Source organism: Rhinatrema bivittatum, chromosome 1, assembly GCF_901001135.1.
Source record: "Rhinatrema bivittatum chromosome 1, aRhiBiv1.1, whole genome shotgun sequence".
Lineage (NCBI taxonomy): Eukaryota > Metazoa > Chordata > Amphibia > Gymnophiona > Rhinatrematidae > Rhinatrema > Rhinatrema bivittatum.
In genome coordinates this window covers 661698868-661723144 of record NC_042615.1, presented here as the reverse complement: position 1 = coordinate 661723144, position 24277 = coordinate 661698868, and the positions used below count along the sequence as shown (strand labels likewise).

Sequence of the window (24277 nt, the reverse complement as noted above, 5' to 3'; positions counted from 1 at the left end):
GGGAATCTTATGGTACAGGATGTTGTAGCAGCAGTTGCTGCTGCTACTATATCTCCCTCTTCCGAGGTTTTGCTATCTCCCGAGATGGGTCTCTCTTCATTTGGTCCTGCATTCAAGAGGATGAAATCCAATGGAGATATTACCCTGGTCTCTGTTTGACAGGCCATTCAAGATTATGGAGGGATCTGATTAAAGATATAGTGGATCTCAAGACTAATATTTCATCTTTGCAAGATAATTTGGCAACAACACAAGGTACTGTAACAATCTCATATGGAGTCAAAAACTGGTTTGACCCATAAAGTGGGAGAGTTTGATGTCTTTAAAACTGTTGTGGATGAAGACAGTGTTGTTATTTCCAGAAGAATTAAGGCTTTGCAAAATCTGGCCCGTCAGAGAAATATACATTTTCCACATTTCACCAATATGCCTGGGCTGGAGCTATTTAAAAACTATTTACTAGAGTGTTTTGCTCAAGAAACTTTACAACTTATTGTAAAAGCAATATGCTTCAAAATGCTTACAAACACTTTCCTTACCAAGAGAAATAACTCTTCTGGTATCTATGGTCTTGGAGTTGGATACATATTTGATAATGTGATTATTTTTCATGCTATGGATAAGGAATTTATGAGCTCTAAGATAAGAATGTATCCAGACTTTTTTTGTTTGACCCAATCTAAGCATGACACGTTTTGGTTAAAGCGTAGTGCAGTACAACAGAAGGGGACAACTAGGGATGTGCAGAGGGACGGCATAAGTTTCATTCGATATTCGTATTCATCGGGGGGCAGATACGTTGCATTCGGCAAGGGGGGCCCCCCGATACGTTCATGTGTTCATTCTTATCCTTTTCCTGGCTAAAATTGAATTAACTACAAACCCCCACCCTCCTGACCCCCCCCCCCCCGCCAAGACTTACCAAAACTCCCTGGTGATCCAGCGGGGAGTTTGGGAGCCATCTCCTGCACTCACATCATTGGCTGCCGGTATTCAAAATGGCGCCGATAGCCTTTGATCTTATTATGTCACAGGAGCTCCCTGTGACATAAGGTCAAAGGCTATCGGCGCCACCCCTGCTGGACCACCAGGGACTTTTGGCAAGTCTTGGGGTCAGGAGCGATCTCCTGCACTCGGGCCATTGGCTGCCAGTAATCAAAATGGCGCCGATAGCCTTTGCCCTTACTATGTCACAGGGGCTACCGGTGCCATTAGTCAGCCCCTGTCACATGGTAGGAGCACAAGATGGCGCCGGCCATCCATTGCTCCTACCATGTGAGAGGGGCCGACCAATGTCACCGGTAGCCCCTGTGACATAAGGTCAAAGGCTACCGGCACCATTTTGAATACCGGCAGCAGACGGCGTGAGTGCAGGAGATGGCTCCCGGACCCCCTGCTGGACCACCAGGGAGTTTTGGTAAGTCTTGGGGGGGGGGGGGTCAGGAGGGTGGGGATTTGTTTAAATTCATTCCTTTAGACAGCCGAATAATTCGATGAAGATTCGTTGTATTCGTGGGGAATCGCGATACGTTTCGCTTCTCCATGAATACAACGAATATGGCCCTATATGTTGTGGATTACCAATACGTTGGAAATGAATGCACACCCCTTTGGACAACTCTAGTCCTTATATATATATTGCTAAGTGTTGTGTTGTATATAAAGATTCACAATATGTATTTTGGGATCCTAGTCAACTATCTGATTTTCTTGCTAAACTTCTAGTACCTTCATCAGAAACTATTATATCTAGAAGTTTGATCATCTGAAAAAATGGAGTAATTCATAGTTTGGGGGTTTTTTTGTATCTACTTGAGACCTGCCTTCCTGGTTGCTTTGTAATTTGTATTTGTAGATAATTATTTATAATTTTTTTCTTTTTTTACCTCTCTTGCTTATTGTGAATCTCTTTCTTGAGGCTTATATGTGTTTGATTAGTAGGGGTGTACAGAAGTAGAAATTTTGTTTCATTTTTTGTTTCATTTTTGAGGTGTTTTTTCCCCATGAATTTTGTTTATTTAATGTTTATTTCATTTATTTAATAAAAAAATATATAAACACCCCCCCCCCCCAAAGAACTGAACAAAAAAAGAAATGGGGCCTCCTGAGGTCTCCTGTCTCCACCACCCATCCCTCTACCTGAAAAAATTCTGAGACTAGGATCCTCCCTGGCCTCCACTTACCCTGTCTGGGGGGGATCTGATAACGAGAACGAAGACTCAGCCTGGCATATGCCTAGGCCAGAGTTGGTCGCTGTGACCTCTGCCTAAGCCCTATGCAAGGCGCAGACCTGGAAGCCTGGTCCCAATGCCTATGTCTAGGCCAAAGTCTGGGACCCAAGCTGATGCTGGGGCATGGTCTGGAAGCTAGGTCCCAATGCATGGGCCTTGGCCTAGGCCATGGCCCAGGCCTGATACCGGGCTCAGCCCGGAGCCCAGGTCCTGATGCCTGGGCCCTGATACCTGTACCTTAGGTCAGGGGCCCAGAGCCATGCCCAATGCCTGTGTCTCAGCCCGGGATCAGGCCCAGGCTCAGCCATGGGATCCCAGGCCTCATAGGTCCATTGTCTTCTTTCTTCATCTTCTTTCTTGAAATGACGATGTCTGCTGGGATGTCCTGGGGTAAATTAACTTTGGTTCATCTTCCTAAGTGGAGGGCACCATTTTTTAGTATGGCAGTTAATTGAACTGCTGTACAACATAATGGCGCCCTCTGCTGAGAAAGATGCGCCAGAGTTAATTTACTCTGGCGCATCCCCAATGGATGGAGACATTTCAAGAAAAAAGATTAAGAAAGAAAACAGCGGACCCTTGAGGCCTGGGCCGTGGTGTTGGGACTGGGCCTGGATGTGGTGTCGGATTCCTGATGGATAAGTTACATGGGGATCTGTAAATTTCCTGGGTCTGGGCCTTTGCTTAGGTCTTGGCCAAGGCCTGGCATCTGGCCAGGGCCTAGGCTGAGAGCCTGGTATTACAGTCAGGCAGAAACCATGGTCCCTGCTTAGGTGCTGGCATAGGGCAAGGCCTCTGCTTTGTTTTTCAGCCTATTCCCTATGCCAGGCTTTGGCTTCGAGCCTAGGCCTAATGGGTGATTTTTTTTTCCTGATTTTCAAAACTGAATGAAATTCTGATGAAATTTTGTCAATTTAAATTATTCCATTTTGAAAATGACCCAAAATGAAATAGGAAATTTGTTTTCATTTTCTATTTTGTTTCTTCTGAATGTACATCCCTATTAATTAGTACCTGTTTTTGCATGTGTTTTGTTTTCTAGTAAACCTTTGTGATATATTTTTTGTGATCTTGCACATATTACAATTTAATAAAGTTAAAAAAATCCAGTTATCCAGATATGGTTGATATAGTTAAACATTAGTTTTACCTCCATAAAAGTACCTAAGACTTTCAAAATTTAGCAGTTTAGCTGTTTAGCAGTGTGCAGATTCTTCAAAAAAGGTTTACCCCATAAGAAAGTTCAAGGTTTATCAAATTAGTTTGAACTTCCTCCCATCCTCTCAAAATTCTACTGCAGATTCCTCAAAATGGTGAATCTACATCACACACAGTCCCAAGCAGATTCACCAGGTTTGCAGCATCTGCAGTGGTCAGATTTAATGTGGATTCCCTATGAATTAGCAAATCCAAATCCAGCCTATCAGATATTTCCGTGAAACATTTTGATGAAATTCCCCAGCAAATCTGAATGAAAACTGAAAATTCTTTCAAACTCGAGTCACGCTGAAATTTGGTTGGAGGTTGACGTTGAAATTGTTCCTGTTATCCCCAAGAGATTTTTCTGTTCTGTGCTTATGACCAGATCCTTGTTAAAGTAAGTCTAGGTCGATACCATTGGGCCTCAATTTTAGATTGGATTTGTATTTAATGATCATACCAGCACTTGTTTCAACCCCATTTAACACTGGTGCTCTCATTTTGTTTTTAAGATGGCACCGGCCGTCCATTGCTCCTACCATGTGACAGGGGCCGGCCAATGGCACCGGCAGCCCCTGTCAAATGGTAGGGGCAAAGGGCCATCGGCGCCATTTTGATTAGTGGCAGCCGACGGCCCGAGAGCGTGAGATTGCTCCCAGGACCCTTGCTGGACCACTAGGTACTTTAGAAAAGTTTTTTGGGGGTCGGGATGGTGGGGGAGTCTAAATAATTACATTTAAAGGGTCGGGGTGGGTTTGGGTTTTTTTTCAGTGTGCCCTTTCTTCCCCCCCCCCCCCCCAAAAAAAAAAAAAACGATAAGAGAACCACATGAAAATTTCATGGGGTTTTCCTATCGCTTTCGGGGATCCCCTGATACCTGACAGAGTAGAAAATATTGTACGATATTTTCATCCATCAGAAAAATGATTCACATCCCTAGAGAGAGGTGGCAGACCAGGGTACTAGATATTGGAGAAGGGAGAAAGATTGTAGAGACTAAGTTAATGAGATTACTCCCCATATTTTTTTCTACTTCATTCCCTGTTTTAACTGTTTTCATATACAGCCCTGTTTCATATTTTGTGACATTTTAGCTTCACTCATTTCTACAATACCCACTCTTTGCTTTGTTTGTCTACTCAGTTGTAGTGCACCCTTTCACTAGTGGCAGGTAGGTAGTTTCATGGAAAGCTTCTTGGTTCATATTTTCGAGCAGTAACTATGGATATCTTTGTGTAATATAACCATTTAAAATCTGCTTTTAATGCTAGTTCAGGTGAACTGAAATTTGAACCAGGAGACCGTGAAGCTATCATAGCCATCAATGTCCTTGATGATTTAATCCCAGAGGAAGAAGAATCATTCAGAGTAAGGCTGAAAAACCCAAGAGGAGGAGCAGAGATTGGTGCTAATGGATATGTAATGATAATTATCCTAACTAATGATGATGCTCACGGAGTTATTGCATTTACTCAGGTAAGATTTTATTTACAGATACATTTTTTCTAAAGTAGTAAAGTCAGTGAAGTACCTGGAAAATTATGATTTTAGTTAAGGGGTATCCATGAGTAATTGTCTTGGTTGTAGGGAGGGGAGAGAAAGAGTTGTGTCTGGAGTGATGAAGTAGCAGAGATGCCTGCCTTTCTTGCTGTAATATTGCAGTCCTCTTCATTTTTTTGCCAGCTTGTGGGATAAACTCCCAACAGCTTCTATGGTCCCATTCATTTCTCTGGCAGCTGGAAGGATGAGCCTCACCAGCCACCACAGGCCTCCTTTCTTCAATGGCTCCAACTTGCATTTTGAAAACTCATGGGCCAGCACTTCCTGGCTACTGATCTTGTAGTATATGAGATCAGCATCCAGGAAGTGCCGGCCCATGAGTTTTCAAAATTCTCATAGTTCCTTAAATGTGTGGCATTCCAGAGGCCTGAACTATGGCATAGTCATGAAAAATGAATTTCCTGGCAAAGAGTCACCACTGATTATATTACCATAGCACTATTGATTATGAGGGCAATTTTCAGAAGTTCTCAGAGCTCAGTAAAAGTCTTACTGAGCATGTGCAGGATTTCCCACATATTTACACTGCCTCGTGAGACATTCAGTCTTTCTTCATCCTACAGAAACTGGAACATGCTTTGTCAGCTGTATTACTTCATATTAGCAAAACTGAGACAAGTATCAAAACAGTCTTATAGCTCAAAATACACACATGTTATATTGCTCTAAACAAAATGCCAGCAAGCCAGAAGATGTGTGGGAAAAAAGTAGGGACTGGTATTCTTTCGTCTGTGATTCACTGTGCATTGTAGTGGGTCATGAAGAGCTATTTTATTAGAAGTAAAATTAAGTGCACAGGTACCTCTCCAGAGACACACACCTGCCTGATCTTGTGGGCAGATAAGTTGAATTTTAATTGAATTTAGCCATAATATATTTTGCTTTCTTGCTGATATTTTTCTTCCGCATTCTCTGTATTTGGTTTGAAATCTCTTTGTATTTTTACTAGCTATATAGAATTTTTAGAATGCTTGTTAGTCTATATTTAAGTAACTGTGTTTGTTAATTTAAAAAAGGCCTGGTATCTACAAGAGTCGTGCATTCTCACACTGCCCCACACCCACCCACCCCTAGGGTGTTTTCTTCTTAAATAGTTCTTCCAAGGACTTAGGTTAAGTGGATAAGACATAAGTTTCAATCTAATAGCTTGTATTTTAAACACTATTAGCAGAATGTCTTTTATTCAGTGTAATAATTGTGGTGTTTGTCTCAAGGCCTACCATTTGGAGGCCTAAAAGTTGTCCAATTTGCTTTCAGCTGTCTGCAATCAAAAAGCATCTGATTTATCTGAAAGAGGAATTGTTCAGGTTTCAAAAAATCTTCTCTTTCTTGCAGCATCCAGAATATCGCCCCCATCTCCCTCAGACAATTTAGAAACCCAAGAATAAATGATTTACAGTGGACATTGGTAGAACAAGTCATATGACTATAAGACACACAATTTCCCCAAATGTGCAGCACCCTGAATATCCACCCCCACTCCCACAAGGAAGTCAGACATCCAGGATTCAGAAACCCAAGAATAAATGGATAACAGTGGGCTCTGGAAGAATAAGGCCTGTGATGAAGAGGCATCCATTCTCCCTGCTGTTACCCTTATATAATACCTTTTCTGCACTGGATAATGATAAAATTCCAGCAGTAGAAAATGAAGTGATGTCTGAAAGGGATGTAGTCATCCCAGTGTATCAGGAAACCCTTAAACATATCAAATGTCATAAAAGGATGCTTCTTCTTCAACTATAAAAAGGTATTCAGAAATAAAGAAAGAAACAGCTTTAAATTTCTCATTGCAGCTAATTAACTGACTTAAAGGGTTAAGCTTCCTAAAACACACAGCTGAAAACCCTAACGCTAGATGGCACTGTAAAGGAAGTTCCTGGAGAAACCCACAGCATGAACTGATACATTCTCATTAGCACACAATGTGGAAATTAGAGAACTGAGACAGAAGTCAGTGAGATACAGCGTAAAGCGGACTCACATCAGCTCAGCTGTTCAATAAAAAGTAAAAAAAGTGATAGGTATCAAAAATCATTGAAAACATTACAGAAACGTGATGCTGGAAGTGCAGAAAAAGTAATTAAGATCAAGTTTCATTGATATTTTCAGGTACCAATCAGATAAGTGTAAGGGAGACTTAGGTAATTATATAAGCTGATGTGCAGGCAAGTAGAGATCAGCATCCTTAAGGAGCAGAGTGTACGAGAGTCAGATGTTTGACTGTGTGATGATAATACTGAAATGACTCAGTAGAGCACGTCCTTAAGCTGATTAGAGCCCAATGCGCTGGATGAGTTTTGAAATGGTAAAGGAAACAAGTATCTACTATACCTGAGTCTGGGCCAAAAGTATAATGACTTCACTGAATATTGTACAAATCAACTCCTCTTTTACCTTTCATCTTTCCAAATGACAGAAAACCTTCAGTGATCTCAACTTTGCTGTTTATACCTCTGACTGTGTATGTAAAACTGCTCCTCCCCCCAAACCTGGCCCCGAGTTTATAGTGCCTTCTCGTACAGTGGTATAAATCGTAAACTTTACATATTGGTCTCTACAGAGTCTGTCTGTCTCTCTCTCTCCCCCCCCCCCCCACACCAGCATGTGCGATAAAACCTTTTCAGTTACTAACGCAGCCACAACACACAGAAAATAGTGTAGTTAAAACCCGCATTACTCTATCGCATTTGACGTTAGGAGCCGCTCATTACCAATAAATCTACCCAAACTCCTGCCACTTGCATAACTATGTGACATTTGCATATTAGTGTGCGTTGTGCTATTTAATGCATGCCTTAGGGCCTTAATGCAAAATGATAAATGACTCAGTAAGTACCTGTAGGTATTTTTCCATAGGCACAAAAGCCTTAATGAATCTGGCCCTAATTTAAATAGTGGCTATATTCAGTAGTGCGGCTGCACTGTTGAATATACCTCCAAAGTTAGCTGGATAAGTTTATTCGGCTAAGGGGGTCATTTATCAAAGTGCTATATGGTGTGTGAGAGAGAGAGCACCTAGCCATAATGCCCTTATTGTTGTATTTCCTACATAGAACCACTGGGGGGACCATGTTTAGTAGAGAGAGAGAGAGAGACTAGCCATAATGCCCTCATGCTGGCTAGGTATTGACATCTCTATGTGAGGCCCACCTTGTAACCTGAGGTGAGGTTTATGTATTAGTGTAGGGGTTAGGGGCCACTTTGACATTCAAAGTGAGATGTACGAACAGACAGTGCTCTCTTGTGAAGATTTGATGACCTTCGGAGTGAGGAAACTCACCCAAAGATGAGATTTGTGCATTGTTCTCTCAACCTAGCTTGATGGACTCTCTACCTGGGTAACACTATTTAGCTTTCATTAAAACAAGATTATATTCAGATGGTAAAAGAAGCATACTTATCTAATAGAGTTCAGTTCTATAGTGAATAACAATGTAAAAGTTTAAGAAAAGAGAAAAAATATTATAATGTTATAAGTATAAAGTAGGAAGCTATTGTGATGATTAATTTAAAATAATTTGTTAAAAAATAAAATAAAATTTATAGAAAAAGGATACAAGTACATTTTGCTTGATGATAGTCTATTGCCCTTTCCTTTTTTAAACCTGCTGTCCCTCCCTACCCCTGTGACTTATTTTTGGGTTAATATCTGTATCCATCTTACAAAACCCAAAAGGAGAGGGGTATTTCTGTGGGTAGCCCTGAGTGGACAATGTGAGCCCCTTATCTACATACTCTGCCCTACCACTGGTCATGACCGCAAATGCCTCTAGTCGGATGGGTCCTACACATGGGGATTTACATATTTACTTCACTTAATTACCCTTTAAGGATTTTTTGGATTTTTAGTGCATTGAAAACTATAAAAAAGGTTTTTAAACACTTATTGTTTATTTTCTTGCACACACAAAATGTGTGTGTCTTGAGCTATAAGATTCTTTTATACTTGTCTCTTTTTTACTTATATGATTTGTTCTTGATACATCGGATCTCTCTTCTTTTTCCTGTCACTTTCCACACTAGATTTCTCTGTCCTGAGGCAAACATATGTTAAAAGCAGCTACTCAGTCAGTATGTGAAGGCTTCTAGGACTTGTTTATGTGTGTGCGAAATACCTAGGAAAACATTTTAATGTTTGGCTTCTCAGTGCTTGTATACAAAAGCCCCTCTTTCCAATTCATGATTTGAAGACAGCAGTGGGTCTTGTACAGACCAGGTAGAAGTTAATGTCCTGGTGAGGTTAATGAAGATCTGTAGTTTACATTTCCTCCCTCTCCCTGTCTGTGAGGAAAACATTCAGTAAACCAGGCCCCAAATGAGTCCATATGCAGTAACTTCTCGTGGTGTGACGGTGATTGTGCAGTAATGAGCTAAGTCTTCAGTCATCACCTCCGTTAATTTCCATTGATTCTACTTCCCTGCGGTTGGACTTTACTAGGAATCTGTTCATCCCCTTTGATTATTTTCTTATATCTGTACAAGGTTTAGCTACCAGCTCCACAACATTAGGAAATTCCACTCCTCTTTATCTTTAAATGCATATTACTTACTTCTTTAAACTGTTTTCATTTCTTGCAGGCATCTCCCTTCATTACAGGTCTCTGCAATTGTCCCTGTCTCCTCCAGCTTTTACAGATATCTGCTGCTTGTTCTCTTTTCCAACAGGCACATTACTCTCATGTCTCTCCTCACCTGATATCCCTTCGTTAGTCAATTGTCAAATTCTGATGTCAGTTTAAAATCCTGCTGCTAGACTATCAGTGTATCCACAGGGTTGCTCCTTCGTACAGTTTTGCTGTTAACCTTAGCTGATTTCCACCCTGCCTACTGCTAGGCATGTGCATTAGTTTTAAATGAATGAGGAAAACAAAACAAATATGGGCCAATTCATTTCTTTCGGGGTGGAGGGACACCCAAAATAAATTGAGCAGGTCCATCAAATTAAATGAATCCTATTTGTTTCATTTGTTTTGAATTGAATGATTTCTATAAGCCATTATAGTCAAATGACTCATAGAAATCAATAGGAGAGCAGTTAGAAATTGATACAAAGTATAGATCAGGCAGCCAGCAGACATGGGTAGGACGGACATGCTGTCAAGGAGATGATGCATGATAGATGATGTATCACAGTGAAGCAATTTGCCAATCTGACCTATCACTGTGCACTGGGTGCACTGACTCTGATCTTGAAGACTGAGAATGTCAGAGATTTGTGTGCATTTTTTTTAATGCCAGTCACAAAATATAGGAAAGCAGCAAGGCAGCAGCACTGTATCAGAAGAGCTCTGTGTCAGAAAAAGCAGACTTGAGTGCTTGCTATTCTTTTTTTACCTATGTGGTGACTAGAGGCAAATTGGAGAGTTACTTGCAGAACTGGTACTGTGTTTTTCTCTGCATGGGCAGTGGGCAGTGGACACACCAAGGTGAGCACTGAGGGCAGGGAGAGACTGAAACATACCAGACTGTGTTATGAAGCCTATCAGTGTCAGAGAACTAATACACAGGCACACAGTGTGACAATCAGTACAGCAGTGTCTCTGTGTTCCCTGCACACACACACACACACACACACACACACACACACACATTATCGTGGCATTGGCACAGTCAGTGAGCATTACAGTACCACTGTGAAATATTAAATCATTTAATCTTCACATCCCAGTGATAGAATCAATCATGTCAGGGATAGGGAAAGGCTGAGCAGGTAAAGGAAATGTTTCCAAAATTGGCCAGGTTGGCAGTGCCAACAAGAATGAAAGAAGTAGTCCTGCACCTAAGTTGAAGTGAGATTTGTTCAAGACTAATAAGGCAGTAGAATCCAGCTGTATAAAAAACTGACATATGGAGATGAGCGTGCTACTGCAGAGTGCAGATGATACGAGGCATATTTCACTCAATTCTGTCTTTGAAAAGAGGGAAAAGGTGGCAGCAGCCTATTTTCAGGCAGAGAGTAGCAGCAAGATGATAGGAGTAGGAAGACATGAAGGCCCAAACAGCAGTACACTCTTCTTTTCTTACTAGAGATGTTGCAGTGAAGGCAATATATTCCTCCATTGATATAGACAAAGATTATTTTCCTGGCTTGTCTGAATCAGAAGATATTGAAGGAATAATGGAAGATGAAAATTTGTGAGGAATATACAGGAGTGTTTTAGCATCATCCAGTTCGTTGATGGTGGAGACAAAGCAAAATGAGGATAATGCTGAAGAGAAGGCAGCACAGGTACAGAGTGCAACTGATGCCTCTGGCATTATTATTCAAAGTCCACCCTCTACCTCAGCTCCAGTGCCAGCATCCTCTGCTAAAGATGTAGAGAAGGGATCACAAAATAAATCCTTGATCTTGTGCCACTTCAAAATTAGGGAGAACCTATGCTGTGTGAAGTGTAATCATTGTGAGCCCTCTGGGACAGGAACATATCTATATTATCTGAAATGCTAGTAGTAGCCTGGGGACATCTTCTAGTCAGAGGAAAGTGGTGGACACAGTGTTCACTACAAGCGCACAGAACCTATTTTATAATTCTTCCTTTCCTAAAACAATCATAGCCTGGTTCTCCCACCCTGGTGTATGGTTGATTATACTGGTGTGTTTATCCAAAAAAGCCCTCATTCAGAGAGAGAACTCCTGGCATAAGCTAAAAAATATATTTTTTTTCTCAAGAGAAACCATTTCAATGTTCTGAATGTTATAACTCTCAGAATAGTGCCAGAGATTTCATGTACAACACAAAAAAACAGGCTGAGGGCAGCTAAATGATATGGGAAATGGTTTCTAAATTAAGATGCCCTCACCACTTTCCAGGAAAACCATACCACAATCATTAGAGAAACCATTTATATATACTGAATGTGATTTGCACTCTACATTTGGCAAGCCCATTTTTTTAAAAATTATTGTTATTGATGTAAGAATGTGAACAAATTCAATAAACAAAACAATATACTGGACCAAAACAAGTCATAATACAATATAATCACAGAGAAGCATGGGCAGTTTCATTAGCGATGTCTCACATTATCACATTTTGTTTTAATTTTGGAAAGCCCATTCTATATCAAAATCTAAATTCTACCCTGTACCTTGAGGGTCTTTTTGCCACACAGCCTTGCTTACATCTTAGAGTTCTCTTTGCCTATGTCGTTTGCTGTCATACCCCAGACCTAACACCTTGCCAGTCTGGGGGACCTACCTTGTACTTCTTATGGTGCTTTGGAGTCTTGAAGCCACTCTTTGGGCTGAATGGCTTCTTTATCAATACTTGCCTTGGAGGTTTTTCTGCCACTTTTTCTACTTCATTCCCCTTCATACTGCCTTAGGATGCTAATGCCACTTTGGGTACCAGTTTGCAAGTGCCACTTGAGATGCCATCAAGGATTCATGCCACTCATGCTGGTGCCCTCTTTTGGAACCTTGCAGTGCTCATACCACTTTTCCTGCTTCTTTGCTTCTCTCACAGTGACTTGGTGAAATCCTGCCAATTCTTCCTCACTTTCTGATTCAGGATAAAAGCTCATCTCTTCAATTTAGCATTCCTATGCCCACTCCTGTCTCATAACTAGGTAATTTCATCTATCATTCTTTGACTATGTACCATCCAGTCTATTATGCTCATTCAAAGCCTGTTATGCTTTGTTTGCTTTGTTAAAGTATATTGGGTAGACAGCCATAAACATATGTATGGTATGTAATTCCTGAATATTATGTATATATAACATGCAGGGATTGCATACATGCATACATTTTATTCTAGTATTTATAAATATTTCAGGATTTCTATTTGTGTCTTATTATTGTTGTTTTATTGTTAGAGCTCTTTATCCAAACAAGTTGAAGAGCTGGAAGAAGACAATTTGGTCACGTTCAGTATTGAACGATTAAAAGGAACATATGGTCGTGTTGCAGTGGAATGGATTGCCAATGGAAGTATCAGTGATGTGTTTCCAGCTTCGGGACTGGTATGACATTCTAGAATAACAATTACAAAGTTTTATAAAATACTTTAAATGGTATTACAGGTTATGGTGTATCTGTCATGATTTTTTTTTTTTTTGCTTTGATGGCTGCATGATGAATAGTCAACAATTTTTTATTGCAGTTGAATTGGTGGCAAATGCTGGTTCCCAGGAAATATAGTTGTGGTCATATTTTTCAATTGCTTCTGAAAATAAAAAAGGAATAAGGGATTAGAGAAATATACATTTATAACATTTTTTTGGAGGATGGCATGTCTTCTTTAGTAATTTGCTTTGAAGTGCCTGAAAAAGAAAAATATCAATCACATCAAATCAAGATCAAATTTTTCTTTAACATTTTTTCTTAGCGGCTATTTATTTAGTTTTCTATAGCAGGAGGGGCCAACTCCAGTTCTTAAGAACCACAAGCAAGTTTGGTTTTCAGGATGACCAGCATGAATATGTATGAGATAGATTTGCATACAATGGAGGCAATTGTTGCAAATGTATCTAATATATATTCATGTGACTATATTGAAAACCAGGCCTGTTTGTGGATGGACCAGAGTTGGCAAAACCTGTACTATACAATCCCTTGCAGTCAATGTAGAGTGTCTTCCATGATTGTCCAATCCATGGGCTCGCCGATAGCTGATGAGGTTGATCTAAGATTGCTAGACTCTATTGCAGTGTCACATGTTTCTGAATGTGATGCATTGCCAAGGTTATTGATTTGGTATATTGTTTCAGCTACTCCCACTTTTTCACCTCCTGTTGCCATTGTGCAGACTTGATCTGAAGATTTCTTAGCTATTTTCATAGGCTACTTGGCAACCTGCAGATTCCTTTATTGGGCCAGTCAGACCTCCATGCTCAGGAAAGAGTGACTGAATTACTGAGCACTACTATAAGAAACAGGCAGCTGTGGGATTTATAAATTTCAGAAAACAAATTTCCTGCTTAATATGGCATCTGAAAATATGTTTCTCTAGTTCACATTGACTTGCATATTACATGTAGGAACACCGGGGATTAAGTGTTGACATTCAGTAGTTGATGAATATTGGGTCGGATTTGGGGTTTGGAGTGCTGAGGTTCTTGTAGCAGACTTTTCCTCTATCTGGGGCAGTAAGGATGCTATATAGTCTCCCATGAGTTAGTAATGTTTATAAAAGCTCATTTAAAGGGGGGGGGGTGTTACCAAAGGCATGTTAGGGGCTACGTTTTACTATATCATTCTTTTATATCAGGGCATCATTCTAAGAACTATCCGCTTTGTTTAATCATTTATTGTAAAATAATGAATCTTGGTGGACGTGATTTAATCAAATAATACCTGCATTATTTGCTTTTAAATGTATAGGTTACATTTTCTGAAGGCCAGGCTCTTGCCACAATCACCCTTACAGTCCTTGCTGACAGCATTGCAGAGCTTACAGAGACTGTTACACTCACTCTTACCGGCGTCACTACTCTGGGTGTGGTGGATCCTAAGAGAGGAGCTATCATAGATCCAAAAAGGGCAAAGGCTGTGCTCACCATTTTACCCAATGACGCTCCCTATGGTGTGGTTGGCTGGCATCCAGATTTTTTCTTTGTTAAAGTAGCAGAACCTGATGGTGAGCTCTTTTGTTTCTATTTTTACAAAAAAACACATAGTCACAATTGCCTCTATGATTCTGTGACAGCACTTTACAATAAAGAACAAGGTATATTTGGATTCTCTTTTTGATGTGGCCAGTAGGTTCAAGCCTCAAGAAAAACACTGTGGGGTTGATGCATTAAAACATGTTAAAAGTGTCAAACTTACATGAGATTTGAGCTGTTATTTTGCCTTAAAAGGTAGTATTAATGTGTTATGCACTAATTTAATGTATACAAAAATAAGGCATGTTACTATTTTTTTTTTTTACTTTCTGTTAAGATGGGGTAAAAATCATGGGAGCAGTTTTCAGAGAGAAGGCGTGGACATGCAATTTTACCTTCATAGCCTTAATGTGACTTTTTGGTCATAAACTACCTGCATTGTTTGTGTTTGAAAAATCACCTACATTCAGATACTAAGAATCTGCTTGCAAAACTCCTCAGGTTACATGGGTAGATCCTTAAAAACAAACAAACAAACACAAAAACCCCTCCTCTCATCTCCTGAAGCCTTAGACATTAGGGATGTGCATCAGGTGCCTGATCGTTTGCGCTTTCGAGTTCGTGTGGCCACGGGGAAATCTTGTTTTCCCGCAGATCGGCATTTTTTTGGGGTTTTTTTTTAGTAAAAAATTGTTTTTCGGCTTAGTGCGTACTAACGTTAGTGTGCACTAACAAAAACTAACAAAAATGGTTTTTTGTTACTGCGCGCAAACTCCCATTAGTGTGCACTAAGCCGAAAAAACGATTTTTCATGAAAAATCAGGGAAAATGTGATTGTTTTTTGATTTTACCGATATATAATGAATTAAGAAATATCGTACAATATTTTAATTCGTTATAAAAAGATTCACATCCTATTAGACATGAACCTCCTCCTGAAGCCTGATCTGTACAAAAAACTTCTCCCGCCTCATGGTGATACAATCCCCCACCTTACACCCAGAGCCAAAACTATTGCTGTAATAACCTCAGGACATCACCTGATTCCTCTTGCACTGCAGCAGCTTGAGAGTTCAGCTTAACTTTACATTGACCCTGCTTTCGTAGCACAGTTTGCATAACATCACTGCTTCCACGCCTCTGGAAAAGTTATCATATCTGCCACTAGTCTCACACTCCCAGTTTCTGGCAATATTTAGGCTGCTACTTTCATCTGGAGTTTTAAATCTCTCCTTCCTTAAAGCAACAGTTGCAGCCACGCTCCCAATCTCAGTTCTCTAGGCTGCTTTTCAAGTTGTGGGTTTTAGCTTTCTCCTTGTTAAGGCAGTTACATAATCACAGCTGCAACCACACTCAGAATTTTAGTTTTCTGGCAAAGTCTCTTGCCCACTGTTGTAAAGCTCTTCCTCGAGTTCTCTTCACAGAAGCATTTTCTCATCAGATTTACGAATGCAGTCTTACAGGCCTTCTGCTGAGGTTTACCCACTACTGGAGGGGATGTCCATCTCTACCGTTCGCTCTCTGGCTTTTAAGAGTCTTGTCATGTGGTTTCCACCTGCCTTTCTTTTAGAAACCCAGAGCCCTATGATTCTTCTAGCCCCCTGGAATTCTGGGGCCCACGAGGCAGCGGCCATGCACGGGAGCTCCCATGCTTGCTCAGAAGCACTTCTAAACTCTGGGTCTGTGTTGGTGCCATTGACTGCTTTATCCTGCTATCAATAAAAACCCCTGTTACAGGTAAGCAACTGTGCTTTACCCTCACAAAAAACATGATTTGAATCTCTCTCCCCACCAACCAAATACATTTTTTGTGCACAATTAGTGGTGTGCACAAAATTTATCCAGATAAAAAGAAGCATTACTGGAGGCATTCCAGGATTAAGGCTTTTCATTATTTTATTTATCTTTTGACATTGCCATGAGCTGTCTTGCTTGCCCACAGTTCCAGATACTGCAGAAAGTCAGCCTTGTACATAATAGCTGTTAGACATGCTGGTTCTCAGGAGTGTTTTGTCCCAGCCACTCTTTCACTCTGTTTTATTTGACAGCACTGAATTTTATATCTGATAGTATAGAACATTCTTAATTTTATGTTAAGGCTAGATATGGAATCGGTATGCATTTCTAATTACTTAGGGGGTCATTTTCAAAGGAGTTACGCATGTAAATGTGCCATACTATCATAGCAATTTTCAAAAGCTATTTACTCGAGTAAAGTGCACTTACTTGAGTAAATCCTATGGACAATTCAATGGCATATATTGTAGCAATTTTGAAAAGCCCACTTACTTGAGTAAAGTGTATTTACTCGAGCAAAAACCAGTTTTGCTCGAGTAAATGCTTTTTAAAATCTACCCCTTAGTATATAAGTTCTGAAAATTCCATCCTTTTGTGGGAAATGAGCCAGTTTCTTATGCTGCCCAACTCTCTGGAATTCGGTCTCAAGGGAGTTTAGGGTTACACATTATCTTACTATATTTGGGAACTATGTAAGGCATAGTTTATTAATTTTGGGGTGAACTTCAAAAGCGTTGTTTGTGTTAAAAGGCCCTTATACACAAGTATCTGGGCCACATGTGAGCAACGTGTATTTTAAAAGCCACAAATTACCGTATGTGCCTGTGCGAGTTAAAAAAAAAAAAAAAAGGGCAGAATTGGGGTGTGTCATGGGCGTGTCCGGGCATTCTGGGGTGAGACCAAAAATGATGCGCACAAATCTGAATTTTAAATCCAGTGTCCATAGAATGCACTGGGCTGTTGACTGCAGCACGCAAATGTTTACTTCTGCTCTTGATGAGTTGTGCGTTGAATAGCGTAGAAATGAGCTCTTGGTCCTGTGGTGTAGTTGACGCTGCCTCGTAGGCGAATCTGTGAGGCCTACACCAACAGCTGGTAAACTCAACCTGAAGCAGGACGGACAGGAGCTTCACCTATACCAGCCACCTGCCCCAAAGGTGGAGCCATTGACTTTTTGTGGCCAGCAGGGCTTAGGTGGCTCCCTAGGGCTATTGAGAGAACAAGATTCCAAAGGCACACCGGAGTCAGGACAGGCAATAGACTGGAGACGCCAAAGGCAGGCCAAGGTTGGGAGAGGCAGAAAGCAAACCAGGTCAGGTCAAATGCGAGAGGTCAGGTCCAAGGCAAGAAATCAGTGCCAGGAGATCAGACCAGTGGTGGACGAGGAGACACGAAGAGACACTGGACGTGACTGGGATGAGGAAAAGAAGCTGGGAAAGGCAAGGATGGACGAGGCAGACTGGGCAAGTAAGGCTGGGCGAGGAACACTGTAACACAGGATCAGAGGCACAGGAACATAGGCACACTGAACACAGGAGCAACACGCTGAAGAATACAGGAAACCCGTTGCTGAGGCGTCTGCTGTTGGTCTGAAGCAGCCTTTTATAGTGGGAGATAGTGATGTCATCAAAGGGTGCCGGGACTGTAGTCCCACAGTGATGTCATCAAAGGGTGCCGGGACTGTAGTCCCACAGTGTGCCCTTTAAGTATCGGGAGGTCGGGTACGTGCATGCCTAAGGGAAGCGGGAGGAGGAGGAGTGGCACAGTGGTGTTGCAGGCCAGTCTTGGCGGCGGGGGCTGGCATCTAGGCCACAAAATCTTGCTGGGGTAAATGCAGTGGCTTGTTGAACCGTCTCGCGAGCCACCAAATGTAACAAAGTGTAAATTTGCATAAATATCTATTTAGGCTTAAAACGACTGGGTGAGGGGTCTGGGTCAATTGGGGGAGTGCAAGCTGAATGACCTTGAGATAGACTGGGCAAACTAGTGGACTAATTGGTAAAATTGGGAATGTCCTTCACAGGAGCATGATTTAAAATCCAATTACTTGCATGTGTTAAAGCCAACAAAGTCCTAAGGAAGATACATCAACTACATTTGCTCGAGTAACAGCTTAAAATTAGGAGCAAACGTATGCATGGTAGGGCCGCCCATAAGTTTGTTTTAAAGTTACCGTCTTAGCTTTTAAATAACTGGGATTTTTATTATAATGGGGGTCTCAGCCCATCACTAATATTTTTCCCCAAAGTGTATTTTTCCTAAAGCACTTTTCCAGAATAGGGGGTAGTAGGAGGAGTTAGAGATTTTTGGATTATTCCCATGGCTTTAATTCCACCTTTTTTTGAGGGAGAGGCCATCTTTTGGGGGTTTATAACCCCTGGGAGCATGGTCACCATTTAGGGTGGGATACCTAGAGTACAGGTCCATCATGTATCAACAGGCAGTGGTCAAATATATCCCCAAGTCCAAGAAAATGTTCAACTTGGTTACCAAAATTTCCCAAAATCTTCAACTGTAAATCCAACTTGTCCAGAGTTGAAACTCTGGGTTCTTCTAGTCTAAAGTCCTTAACTCTTCCTCTCTTTCCACGCTCGCTTTACTAGTCGCTTGGACAAAAAGACATTGAAATCCTCAGGGAGATGGGGGGATAACCCTTCCCTTCAGACCAAGAAATCCAAAAATCTTCAAAACCAGCCAAATTGCTCCTTTTCTACCTTAAGTGGTTTCCCAGCATTCCCTTGGCTTCCTCCTCTGATGACTGCCTACTGTTGCTCTCTGGGCAAGCTAAACAGTGCAGCCCTTTTCCCAACTTGTTAACATGCTGGATGCTGGTTCTTACAGAACATTTGTCATTCACTGGAGAGCTCACAGGGGTTTTGACATATTTTTATATTCCTTCACCTTGGCTTTGGCGGCTTGCAGTCTCTGCAAGGTTAAAAACCCTTTTTTGACAGGTCCAAAACAGACACAGATCAGCTCAGGCCACATTAAAGGCTCCAACACATGCCAAGTTTGTGGAGGCTGGAACCTGGTTTGTAGTAGCTTGCTTCACTAAGAAATATCCTGTTGAGACAACTGGAGAAGAGAACTGTGAGCAAGACCTACATTCCAATTCTGAGGGCACCCCATGGACTCTTCTTAACCCTGGGAGAGGGACACTAAGGCGAGACTGTGCAGAGGCTGAAATTCTTTTTGCCAGTCACTACTTTTAGAAGGGGGTTTTCAATCCCAGTTAAGGATACCCTGCCTGACTGGGAACCTTGCTTGTCTACACATGGAGGGTGAGATTTTCCCTGCTCAGTAATGTGAGACGCTTGCATAAATACATTGGAGAACTGTAAACTTCATCTTTTCAGGCCAAGAACTGTTGCGAAAGTGCCATTTCTACCGTTTAAGGATTTCATTTTGGACACACATTTTGAGCCCAGAGTCTTTTATGGCCCTCACATCCTTTAAAGCTGACAGAGATCTTATACCTCCCAGGGCAAGACACTGAGAGTCAGCTCAGCCATATCTTGTGCCCTGGGGATTAGTCCCCCCCCAGCACTGTGAAAGGAACCCTGTCCCGGGGCCAATGGACTGTGTGAGAGTGGGATAAAGTTAAAGGATTGGCCCCGGGACCCTCATGTGTCCCTGCCCTCCTGGGCCCTAAACCAGAGAGGTTTTACTATGCTGTAGTATCAAGCCTGATTAATATGTTCGTCTTTGCAAGGGGGCAACCCTGCATTCCTTGCTGGCTAGACTGGATGGGCCATTTTGGTCTTTTTCTTCAGACATTTACTATGTTACTGTTTACTATTATATTTGATGCTGTAAGCTGTCTACAATCTCTTGAGAACAGGCAACATAAAAAAATATAAGAAATGAAATGAAAAAGCTACTGTTGTTTCGTTACAATATTGTCAAAAGGCAAAGATTTGTTGAAGATATTGCAGGCTAATTGATATCCAAATATAGACCCTGTCCCGTTGTGATCCTGGGCATATGGGGAGGGCCATGGACCATGCAAGCCCCCATAAGCGTCCAGATTTCTGCATGGTTGGGGGGGGGGAGGGGAAGGAGAGTCTTTTTGTACTCATGGAGGCTCTTCCTGCACACTAGTCCAGCACTCCAAAAAAGTCCACATTCACACCAGCAAATAGACTTCTGAATAGTGCCCGACAGTAACTCGATCCAAATATCACAAAAAATAAAACCTCTTTTCTTCCCAAAGCAGGTCAGCACTTTGGAACAGATAATCTTCCAACTTGGGCTCTCCCCCAATACCTGATAAGTAGCTGTAATCTTTCTCCAAAGTCCTTTTATTTTTCTACATCTCCCTCTCTGATGTGTCAGGCTGATTTGTAGCTGAATCAGACCTAGACTTGGGTGAACTTTCCCAGGCAGCCTGTCCTTCCTCTGACACCTCCTAGTATATTTGTCCCTAGGGATGTGAATCGTTTTTTGACGATTTAAAATATCGTCCGATATATTTTAAATCGTCAAAAATTGTTAGGGCCACGATACAATACCAATTCCCCCGATTTATCGTCAAAAAAATCGTAAATCGGGGGAAGGGGGAGGGCAGGAAAACCGGCACACTAAAACCCCCTAAAACCCACCCCGACCCTATAAATTAAATCCCCCACCCTCCCGAACCCCCCCCCCAAATGCCTTAAATTACCTGGGGGTCCAGCGGCACACTAAAACACGGCACACTAAAACCCCCTAAAACCCACCCCGACCCTTAAAATTAAATCCCCCACCCTCCCGAACCCCCACCAATGCCTTAAATTACCTGGGGGGTCCGTAGCGGTGGTCCGTAGCTTAAATTACCTCCGTAGCCTTAAATTACCTGGGGGTCCGTAGCGGCGGTCCGTAGCTAAATGGGGGGAAGGGGGAGAGCAGGAAAACCGGCACACTAAATCGTGTAGTCTTCAGCCGGCGCCATTTTGCAAAATGGCCGCCGCAAAATGGCGGCGGCCATAGACCAACACGATTCGACGCAGGAGGTCGTTCCGGACCCCCGCTGGACTTTTGGCAAGTCTTGTGGGGGTCAGGAGGCCCCCCCAAGCTGGCCAAAAGTTCCTGGGGGTCCAGCGGGGGTCCGGGAGCGATCTCCTGCCGCGAATCGTTTTCTGTATGGAAAATGGCGCTGGCAGGAGATCGACTGCAGGAGGTCGTTCAGCGGGGGTCCGGAACCCTCGCTGAACGACCTCCCCCTCGCTGAACGACCTCCTGCAGTCGATCTCCTGCCGGTGCCATTTTCCGTACGGAAAACGATTCGCGGCAGGAGATCGCTCCCGGACCCCCGCTGGACCCCCAGGAACTTTTGGCCAGCTTGGGGGGGCCTCCTGACCCCCACAAGACTTGCCAAAAGTCCAGCGGGGGTCCGGAACGACCTCCTGCGTCGAATCGTGTTGGTCTATGGCCGCCGCCATTTTGCGGCGGCCATTTTGCAAAATGGCGCCGGCTGAAGACTACACGATTTAGTGTGCCGGTTTTCCTGCTCTCCCCTTCCCCCGATTTAGCTACGGACCGCCGCTACGGACCCCCAGGTAATTTAAGGCTACGGAGGTAATTTAAGGCTACAGAGGTAATTTAAGCTACGGACCGCTGCTACGGACCCCTAGGTAATTTAAGGCATTTGGGGGGGGTTCGGGAGGGTGGGGGATTTAATTTAAAGGGTCGGGGTGGGTTTTAGGGGGTTTTAGTGTGCCGGGGGTGGGTTTTAGGGTGTTTTAGTGTGCCGCTGGACCCCCAGGTAATTTAAGGCATTTGGGGGGGGGTTCGGGAGGGTGGGGGATTTAATTTAACGGGTCGGGGGTGGGTTTTAGGGGGTTTTAGTGTGCCGGTTCACGATTTTAACGATTTTCACGATACTCTAAACACCCAAACGGCGACGATACGATTCCCTTCCCCTCCCAGCCGAAATCGATCGTTAAGACGATCGAGGACACGATTCACATCTCTATTTGTCCCTAGCTTTCAGGACAAACAGGACTCCAGATGTTGGAATATCTACTCTTTTCAATTCCTATCTCTCTCTTCTTAATTCCTCCTGCAGGGGTTTTATACTTCCCTATAACTCACTGGGCTACTCCTGGGGGAATTCTGCATTATGCAGAATATGTACAGAATTCCCCTCCTGCACAGAATTTGCATTTTCTGTGCAGAATTTGGAGCAGTCCCTAGTTTGCTGCAAGTGGAGCCCATCCTGCTTACAGTGAAAATGGTGTAGGTCATGATGGCTGTGAGCAGAGCTCATTTCACTGGCAGTGAAGATGGTGCAGGTCCCAGCAGTCATGAGTGGAGTCCATCCCATTCGCAGAAAAAATGTTGATGGCCCCGTTGACCACGAGCGGAGCCCATCCTGCTCATGGCAAAAATGGAGCAGGCCACAGTGAGAATGAGTCTGTGTATAGAGGTGTGTATGTGTGTGTGTGTGTGAGATGCTGTGAGGGTGTGTGTGTGAGAGAGAGCCTGTGATCAAGGATGTGTGTGAGGATGCGTGAGTGTGGATGCCAGAGAGAGGGATCCTATGTGAGGAGATTGTGAAGGAGTGTGTATATATGTGAGAGACTGGAAGCTGATGTGTGTAAAAAAGGGATTGTGTGTATGTGAGAGAGTGTGTGCTTGTTTGTGAGAGAGGGAGCCTGTGTGAAGGAGTGTGTGTGTTTGTAAGAAAGAGCCTGTCTGAAGGGATGTGTGTGTGTGAGAGAGAGAGGGAGGGAGCCAGTGTGCAGGGGTGTGAGAGAGAGAGAGAGAGAGAGAGATAGGTAGCCTGTGTGAGGTTGTGCATGTGAGAAAGAAAGGGAGCCTGAGTGGATATGTGTGCAAGAGAGAGAAGGAACCTGTATAAGAGAGTGTATGTGTGCAAGAGAGAGAGAGAGCCTGAATGAGGGTGTGTGTATGTGTGCGAGTGAGAGGGACCTGTATGAGGGGTTGTGAATGTGCATGAGAGAGGGTTATCCCCCCATCTCCCTGAGGATTTGGATAACCTTTTTCTGTATTACGTTTTAAATTAATTACTTAAAGACTTTCTTATGCATTGTGTTATTTTGACCAATATAAAGTATGCAGAATTTTAAATTTATGTGCGCAGAATTCCCCCAGGAGTAGGTTCATCCCAGTGGGGTATAGTAGTCATCCTTACACACTCACACTACTCTGACATCATGGATAGGCAAGGTCTGGTGAGACCTCTGTCATACTGAGGGCACTCAGACCAGCTGAAACCACATACAGCATGCTTGTAAGGGGCAGGGACATTTTCCTAGAGGCAGAAAATAAGCATCACCTTAAACAAACCTATATGTTTATTCCCCTCCATACACACTCCAACCAGTCAAGCTGTAGAGAATCTAGATTACTTTCAAAAGATATAATCATAGTCTTTATTGCAGAAAATAAAACTGATGCTATGATTAATGTTAATATTCTTCCCGGGAATGATCAAAAAAGAGATTTTGTGGATACTGCAGAATACCATGCATAATTAGCCTGTGGCTTTATTTTTATGTAAATTATAAACATACTTTTTTGTTATATGTTTGTGTGGACTGCTGAGAATTTCTGTTCTTGAGGGAGTGTGCAACTTATTTTCCAGTGCCCATGGATAAAAACATAACTGTGTTATGCTGGAATGTATTTTCATGAATGATGTAAAAATGCTCCCCCATTGTAAGCTGGAATATCAGATAGCTTTTCTTACCTATTCTGGCAACCCATCCACAAGCTTGTGCCACCATCAAAATATGTGAACATCACAAAGAAAGAGAGTGCACATCAATACACTAGAATGAAAATTCTCTTAGTCTGAGTGAAAAGAAGTGGCAGCATGCTGCCTTCTGACTAGTGTGTGTTGCAGAACATTCAGGCCGCGTTTGGCCGCACGTTTCCAACGCGCTATTTTTACCCCTTATACAGTAAGGGGTAATAGTGCGTCGAAAATGCGC

At 42.5% G+C, this 24277-nt stretch overlaps 1 protein-coding gene across 1 annotated transcript in view; it reads left to right on the top strand.

Moving 5' to 3' along the window:
• ADGRV1 (adhesion G protein-coupled receptor V1) overlaps positions 1–24277 on the top strand; it is a 1128533-nt gene that overhangs the window by 385486 nt on the left and 718770 nt on the right. The window contains exons 52-54 of the mRNA XM_029573357.1: positions 4703–4907; positions 12813–12959; positions 14320–14575. Of these exons, the coding sequence (XP_029429217.1) occupies positions 4703–4907; positions 12813–12959; positions 14320–14575 (608 nt within the window). The remainder of the gene's footprint in view (positions 1–4702; positions 4908–12812; positions 12960–14319; positions 14576–24277) is intronic.